Source organism: Protomyctophum bolini (genome assembly GCF_963924005.1).
Source record: "Protomyctophum bolini genome assembly, chromosome: 20".
Taxonomy (NCBI): Eukaryota; Metazoa; Chordata; class Actinopteri; order Myctophiformes; family Myctophidae; genus Protomyctophum; species Protomyctophum bolini.
Genome location: NC_137881.1, coordinates 13,219,715 through 13,228,694, shown reverse-complemented (window position 1 = coordinate 13,228,694; position 8,980 = coordinate 13,219,715). Strand labels below are relative to the sequence as shown.

The window sequence follows — 8,980 nt, the reverse complement described above, 5'->3', positions numbered from 1 at the left end:
CTACCTCCTGAGCCACAGTCACGCGGTTCTCCGATGTCATCTTCCCATCTTTTCTTCCGTCTCCCTCTTCTCCTGCCACCTTGTACGGTGCCTTGCAGGATGGTCTTTGCAAGGCCTGAGGATCTGGTGATGTGTCCATACCACCTTAGTAAATGCTATATGACAGTGTCAGAGAAGGTCATCATGTGGGCCGATGGCTTGGCTGATCCGAGTCCAAGTTTCACAAGCATAGAGAAGGATTGAGATGACAAGTGAACGTATTTTTCCACTCTCTACTACTACCATGCTTAGAAAAGAAAGCATCCAGACGCACACTATGCAACTTGGAACATTTGTGTTTTTAATTTAAAACAAAATTTTATCTTTACTTTTCTTTTTTAATGTACAATCAAACCATCAATTTAATCATACATAAAATTCTTCATAATGTACAACTATAATAACTACCCATAAATTAAAAAAAAGAAAAGAAAAAAGGGAAAAACATCGATCAGTATGAAATACAATGTTAGGCGACACCACCGGTTAACGAAGGCGTTGGCTCTGCTTGTCAACACACAGAGGACAGTCACTGCATTAGAAAGAAAGAAGACAATGAATAACGCCTCCCTCCATGGCTCTCACATGTATACATGTCACTCTGCAGGTTTCTCGTTTGCCTCTGCGCTCCCAATCCTCCACCCGTTCCCAAAGTCCTTTATTCCCTCTATGCGCGCCATATGGAATACGTACACGCTTTGCGTCAATAGCAGAAGCATCCATCATCATTAGTATACGTGGATACAACACAACAATGGCCAATACTGTGTTTCGGGAAATGGTGGAGAATTGCGATGCAGGGGCCACGATGTAATTAAGAGAGACAACAGAACAAGGTTCGTGGGCTGGGCTGGGGGGGACCACTTTGACAAGCGCACAAGTAGAGAGGGTGATTGAATGCTGCTTAATTTTTGCTCCTGCATTTGAACACAACACAAATGACAGGCCCAAATGTGTTGTTAGGACACTTAGTGGGTTTAGATGGGTCTAATCAATATATTAAGATCGTCTAGAAGAACGGGACGTCACTCCAACCATGGAAAGTAACAGCGAAAACCTCCCAAGATGTCACCACCTGTCCATTGAACGGTTCCTCAAGCTATGTACCCCACTATGACTAAAAGCAATGTGATGGAATAACCACCACGTACGTTTACCACCATCCAAACAGGCAAGGGTTTGTGGACAGTACACCCATGGCAGGGATTCTCAAACCTAAATTTCAAGGACCTCTAGTTTGGTATGCAATTTAATAGGCCACAGAAAGCTTGTGTACAAACGGAACAAAATGGACCCGTCGCAAAGGTCCCTTTGGCTCCACTCACAGAGTTACAGAGCAGTGAGGGTCCATTTGGTTCCCAACTATCAACAATTTAGCTGGAGACCCCTGGAATCCCATCAAGGACCCCCATGGGTGGGTCCCCAGACCCCACTCTGAGAACCACTAACCTATGGTGTGTATTAACCAAAGACACGGATCAACTAGCATTTGCATACAATTGTTAGCATTGATTTTATTCTATCGCATCACCATCGGATACATGTGCCAGACAGACGATACACGGAATCCCATAATAGCATTTCAAAGTCAATTTGTACCTTGTAAAGTAAACCCCAAACACCTGTTACTCCAAGGATGTTAAATCAAATGACAAGAAATATTCACAAAATTCATTTTGAACGAGTCATAATGTGGCGGAGGTAACATATGAATTGCCTCATGTTTTTGTTTTTTCCTAATGTCTTTGCCCAAACAAGAAGGCCAAACTCTTGGCATCTGCCTGCTAGAAGCGTGAGTTATTTTGAATAACATTGGTTGATTCTTTATCCCAATATCGCCTTCATCACACAAACCTTTTGAGAAGCATAATTTGCACATGAATATACTTGGTAGCGCACCACGTCGCACACACAAAAATAGAAGATCTACAAGCTTGGAGATCTGCCATTTTTTTCTGTGTAAGACACCCTGGGACTTCGCACTCATTTCCCACGGACGCTGCGATGACAGGAGATGACGACATGGATATTCAATGAGGAAAAAAAGTAAAGGTACCGTTTGAAGATACAGGACATTACTTATCACACGCCTTGATACAGCATCAGCCAGAGGGGGGGGGGGTTAACACGGCCACTGTGCATCATCATCTTCTTCCTCCTCCTCATGAAACATCAACCGACGCGACATTGAAAGAAAAGTGCAGATTTCCAGTCTTGTATTGTTCGTGTCAAGCTGTAAAAAGTTAGTTGATTATAGCAAGATCAATACTCTAAAAGTAGTAGCATAGTAATAGAAGAAAAAAAAGGAAAAGTGGTTTGTGTGTGTGTGGATCCTGTAACAGAGTAACTTTACACAGAACAACTCAAACTAGTTTTTCCTTCTTTGCCCCCCCCCCTTTATGTCCCCTTGCTATGGACAGAGCGGAGGTTGATGGGTGTCTGTCATCACACACACACACACACACACACACACACACACACACACACAAATTAACTCATACAGACTTTAATGCACACTTATTCCTCCTGAAAGGGAACTTCTTTGTTCTTGAAATACAGTGCATATCCACCTCTCGCACGCACGCACGCTTTAAAGCCACCTCAAACAGTCTGCCTTGTTCGGGAGGGGGGGGGGGGGAGTGAGGCAGAGTTACAACAACCTGACCGGAATGTAGAGGTGCTAATAGCGATAACGCACGTTCACAAGCACACACAAATACACACATTTCACAGGTAATAAACAATGCTTTTTGAAGGACGGACGGACGGACGGGTTGCGCTCGCGTGTGTGTGTGTTGGAGGAGTTAAATCTAGGGACGGTGGCCTGGATGGTCATCTCAAGGTGTCCGGCAGTCCCTCCTCGTCCCCCCCCCGCAGCGGAGATCATTCTGACCTTCGACCCCTGAGCCAGGCCATGCGTGTGTGCGCACACGGCAGCGTCCACTGCAACCCGACAGAAGCTGGACAAGAGGGCAGGGCTCGACGTGTGTGTGTGTGTGTGTGTGTGCGTTTGTGTGCCACAGCGTTTTGCAGCACACAAAAAAGCATGCTTGTTGGGGTGTGTGACATCTGCACAAAAGTGTGATAGCTGTGTGCATGTGTGTAGCCATCTGTGTGTGTGTGTGTGTGTATATATATATTCATATATATACCCCTCAACCTGTGACATCACCGAGTCCTCAGCAGCCAAATGATAATAAATTGAGTCTCTTGTCTCATCGTCCTCTATTTTTTTGAGTGCCCCCTCTTATGGCCACCGGGGGGAGGGGAGGGGGCCTGTGGGGCGGGGTCACCTTAGTGTTTGGCGGTAGTGGTGAAGGATTCTATTGGGAGTTGAGGGGGAAAGGGGCGGGGCCGTATGTCAGAGATTGGAGCCATCTAGGAGGTGCACCACCTCCTCCTCGTCGCTCTCCTCTCCTCCCCGCCGTCCCGCCCCACGGTCCAGGAAGGAGGGGATCCGTCCCGTCCTGCGGTCCATGAAGGAGGGGATCAGTTGAACATGATGGACTCTGGATCCTTGTCTGCCATTTGGGCCATGTGACGCAGGATGTCTTTTTTTGTGATAATACCAAGGAGTCGCCTGCAGCGGGAGAAAGAGGAGAGGGAGGGGGAGAGAGAGAGGTGGGGGTGGGTGGTGGTCCGAGGGGGGGGGGGGGGGGGGTAAGGATAGAAGAGACGGAGTTAGTAGGAGTAATAATGGCTAATTTATACTTGGTTGCGTGCCGGTGTCGTCGCATTGGCAAACCAAATTGCAGATCTGAGCGTGTGCTGTAGATGAGGCAACGTTTTCGGTTCACGACACCTGCGCACAACGAAGTATAACTCAGGCTTAAAGATGGCAGCGTCCCACGTGTCGTGGGCGTGTGTTGGAGACAGAATGACGTCATGTTTTTGTTGGCATAATGGCTCGGTACGACAGGTGGATAAAGTAGGTCCCGTTTTGTTTTGAACAAAATAATATTTTTCTCCCCTCTTTCTTTTACCTGTGAACAGCAAAAAGGATACTATTAAGTCATAAACACAGCTTATTTTGCCACCAGACTAACACCAGCCAAAGGAACACACATTATCGGACCAAATACCATGATTCGCCGCATGAACCTCAAGGTAAAGAGAGTTTTGTAAATGTGTCAAATAAATGCATCAACAGTATTAAGCCGTGCCAACAAAAACATGAGTTCCTGAAGAACTACAGCCGGTGGAAAGAATAGGTGGTGAGTATACTGCAGCAGGAGGAGGAGTGGTGAGTGAATGTGATGACATTCAAAATGGCACCCCGCCACTGACCGCATCGGCAGATTCGGAATATGACGCACACTCTGGCATAATGCTCGGTTTTTTAGTGCACTCTACGCCGGCCGAGGGGAGCAGGGTGCCATTTGAGACGTCTCGCTGTGGCGGTTCTCGTTTATAAATAAAAAAGGGAGAGCGGTCCAGAAGCCTGGTTGGTGCTGAGCAGCGGAGTGAACTGGATTCCTACAGGAAACAGGAAGTGGTGAACAGGAAGCAGTGTGAACACAGAACCTTGGGAGGAGTGGGGAAAAGGAGGAGACATAATACTTGCTTCTCGTGGCATTCATTGTCTTGAGAGGACAAGTGAGGAGACAATGTCCTTTACGACCTGTTCAAGAATACGACTTTTTTCCGGCTGCATGACTCGGCAGTCGACACCCCATTTATTTTTTTGTTTTCCTGACTTTTTTTTTTACCCAGTTATCCCAGCAGGACACCCTTCCTGACTGCAAAGAGAAGGCTCAAGTGTACGGCGATCCAAATCCAATCAAATCATTTTCTTGTTTGTTTTTGAAAGATGTTCATAACTCGTGGCATCATCCAAATAATATAATTCAATCAAATGAAAGATTAAAGCAATCTTCCCATTGTGAAGACAGGAGGGCAGTGTGGGTATGCTTACATGCCTGCCTGCCTGCCTGCGGGTGTACAGACCTGGGTTCGTGTTGAGTCATTACTGTACATTATTAGACAACTGTTCAAGATGATCGTGTTGCTTCTTTTGTTTCATTTCGCACAGGCTTCGCTCCAAATATGGACAACACAACTTTATGTACACAATGTGACGTTTAAGCCCAATTAGCAAACAAAGCCTGTGATCAGACGCTCATACATAGCGTAGGACGCCAGTTACCGTTTCTTCTAGAAAACTGTGACTGACGTCAATTTAGCCGGGGCAGCATTCCTTTTCGGGTTTATGATCCGGTCGGGAGCGGACGATATCATTACATCATGTTGTAGTTGTAGTAATTGTTGTAGTAATTGTTTGTCATCTAAAACAGAACTTCCTTTCTCTCAAACCGGAAGAATAATAGGTTAACGTCCGGCAATCTAGTGTGTTGTTTGCCAATTTGTCAGACTCTCCATTTTAAAATAAGCTCCTCCCTTGTCCTCCATGTACAGAATACTTCTTCACGAAACAGCAGACAATAGGTCTGACTGGGCTCAATATTCAGGCTGATTCAAGAGCACCACAGGCTTACTCAACACCTCCAATGACCATAGTAATCAGCAAGTATCAGCGCACTTGAATTCCGCCACAAACAGTTTTAAAAAGGACCATATCGGCATCACCTAATCACAACTTTGACCACATAACATATACAGGTCCTTCGTCTTTAGACTGCAATATTACGTCATATTTGGCCTTTACTCAACGTCCGCTAATCATGATGAAAAGGTGTGAGAAAACGTTCTGGCATAGGAATAGGAATTCCTTTTCTTCACATGCGTCCTAGATTCGGCTGTCTGTTCCACACTCTCAGCTGTTGTGCTTGCGTGCGATCATCCCAGATACATATCAAACATCTGTGAGCAGGTTGTATAGGTTTCAGAGATAATCGGTTTCTGACCCCCAAATCTCCCCGATTATGTGAGCCTAGCTTAACGTGAGATAGAATGTTCTAGATTTATCTACGACACATGGTCAAAGTTGTGAATATACAATAACAGGTGGTGATGCCGGTAAGGTCCTTTAAGATCAGGTGAAGAGAAGCATATCAAGACCTTGGAGAGAAAGGTGTGTCTGAGCAGGAAGATGTGGTAGTGGTCAGGAGAGGTGGTTGGCTACAGGAACAGAACAATGCAGACCTCGGCTCCAAATAGCTTCATCTAAGTAAACCAGGGTCACCAGGCGGCCAGACTGACTTAACTTTTCCTTTTCATTTACCGGTAGTTCAAGTTTCAAGTTTGAAACCAGCTCACAGCGGTTTTCAGACGATTTGTGTCTAAGGCACACCCAATGCTTTTGTAGTTTTTACTAATGCAAAATAAAGATTAAAATATATATTTGCGTATAGAATTTGCCTCTGTATTCGGTATGCACTCAGTTCTACATTTTCTACAGTTCTATATTTGTGTGACAAAATCCCAATATTTGGGCCTAAAATGGTCATTCTGCATTTGTCATATTATTTTAAACAGATCTCTACTACTTTCAACTTTAGTGGGTGTTTCTGAAATGAAAACAAACTATTTAATTGCTGATGTGGCAATATTCTACAATTTCTAATAGAGGGTATGCGTATGCATAAAGTGAATGGGAATAGATTGGCAAATCGAGTGGCAAAGTGACTTGGCAAAGTGAATTTAATGTCGTTTAACATCATTTACTGCAATCAGATTGCCTTTTCTGTTTGGATATATGGGCTATCAAGACCAGAAAAGTAGTCGTTTGCCACTCAGTAGGCATTCCCGCATAACTTCTGGGTATGATGATGTCACGTGCATACAGAAAATATGTGCTAAATATATATGATTGCGTGCCGTAGACATAAACTGACAAAGAAAGAAATATTTAAACAACCAAGCTTTTGAATGTATAGTTCAGTTGTGCTATTATTATGAGGTAGATAAGATACTTGTCTGGTGCCCAGAGGAAGCTTATTACTGTACAACTGTATTCAACTGTATTTGAACTATTTTTTAGCAGATCAAGTACAATAAAATATAAGCAGCATTTAAACCCAGGTCTGAGTTGAGATGGCCTCTGGGAGGCTATGACCTGTTAGGAGTGGAGCTTTGATTTATTGCTAAAGAACTACTGAGAAGCAGGATAAATTAAATATGCTAAGTGGAGCAAAGCAGAATCTCCCAAAGGCAAATTAGCCCTAGGTACATATTCTTCTAACTATAAACCAGCAAGTGACCGCAACACTGCATTTGGGACACCAGGCTTAAGCGTTATTCATAGTCTGGACCAATTCATATCAGAGAGGTCTGGGGGTTCTGTTGGAAGTGGGGTGAGGAGTGGACTCAGTCTACAGGGTGGGGGTGACAACATGGAGGATGCCAGAGGAGTACAGGGGGGGGATTGGCTTGGTCACAATAATATTACGGCTCAATTATTCTTGGTTGTGCGGCTGAAACCCAGCCGGTCTACAAGTTGGAGCGCAACACGCTGTGCGCTTGTAGTTCGGCTATAAATTCTGGCGTGCAAAAAAACCACGCGCGACCAAGTATAACCCACACCTTCAACAGCTAGCTCACCACTACTATACTATTACTATAGCATCAATCACACCACAGGGCTCATCGTAACACTACAGTACACACCCCTCCTAGTACCACGGGGAGGCTTGGAGGAGGAGGAAGAGTGGAGGGATACTGCACGGGGCAATCCAACATATCCCTCGAAAATCATTGGTTCCCAACCTTTTTATACTGAAGTACCACCTAAGAAAAGATTCGGCTCTCCATGTACCACCATAACAATAAATAGCATTTATTATTTATTCAGTTAGTTAAAATACAGGAGCGTATATACCTGCCCTTTTTGTTACATTCCTATATTGCCAATAATGCTGCTGCAATGACAAAACTCAATCTAAATCAGCACAACAGATGATATTTCTAATGCGATTTATAATCCGCTCTCAAATCTTCCATTAACGGCTAGGTGTGCTGTCATGCCCATTTCAGCACGTCTGGAGAGCCGATTTCAACCAATTGCTTGGTCAAAAGAACTACCTGTAGTAATATATTATATATATTTCATTCCTCTGTGTACCAGCAGAGGGGCCTCAAGTACCACTAGTGGTACCAGTGGTTGGGAACCTCCTCTCAATCTCTTCTCCCTAGCTCCCTCCCTCGTTCCCCTCCAGAAAATAATTAGGGCTGCAACTATCCATTATTTTCTTGGCGATCACTCGATCGCTTACTTTTTTTCTTCGATTAGATAAGTGTGCTTTTTAAACATTGATTTGTTTTAGAGATCAATGACGCTATACTCAAGCGGTCAAGCCCTATTGCATAGGTGTCATTAAAAAAAAACAATGACAACAGGCGATCGACACATCGCGACGCCACGCGAGGCGAGCATGTAGATCGGCTATTTTCACTATTTTTCAAAAAATCTTCGCCTAGGGATACTATATTAATGATCGATTATTGATTATTTTCTATAATCAATTGGATCAATTAGTTTGATAAAAAATGTTGCACCCCTAAAAATAATCAATCCACACCCCGTAGGAATATGAACAAGCAGTGATCTGCTTCCCAGAGGCGGCTAGCTACTCGCCAAGTGGTCGTTTGGGTCACGGAGGCTACGAGTCACGGTCAGATGTCATCCACCTGTGCAGACCCGAGGGGGGGATTAAGAAAAAGGAAAAAGCAGTTGTTAACTGTGGTAGATAACGTTTCCCAAAGGAGATGGCTGTCTTATGGTGTGTGTGTGTGTGTGTGTGTGTGTGTGTGTGTGTGTGTGTGTGTGTGTGTGTGATGAGTAGGGGGGATGGCTACTTGACTGTATGTAGAATGATGTGATAATAATCTTAAACATGACTCTCAAAGATCACACACACACACACACACATAGATCACACAAACACACACACAATAAAAACATTCATTATGAAAAGATGGCCTTCTAGGGATGGGGGAATGAAATGACAGCTACTGTATTGTGTATCAACTATAAAATGCTATT

At 44.3% G+C, this 8,980-nt stretch overlaps 1 protein-coding gene across 6 annotated transcripts in view; it reads right to left on the bottom strand.

Moving 5' to 3' along the window:
• Positions 1-319: 319 nt before the first annotated feature.
• The window catches only part of clcn3 (chloride channel 3), a 58,652-nt gene continuing 49,991 nt past the window's right edge, over positions 320-8,980 (bottom strand). For 3 of the 6 annotated variants that reach the window (XM_080792878.1, XM_080792876.1, XM_080792877.1), the window contains one exon: positions 320-3,619. In XM_080792878.1, coding sequence (XP_080649004.1) covers positions 3,401-3,619 — 219 coding nt within the window. In that variant the 3' untranslated portion in view covers positions 320-3,400. Of the gene's footprint in view, positions 3,620-8,572; positions 8,626-8,980 lie in introns of all 6 variants that reach the window. The other 3 variants (XM_080792879.1, XM_080792881.1, XM_080792880.1) reach the window with 2 other exon arrangements.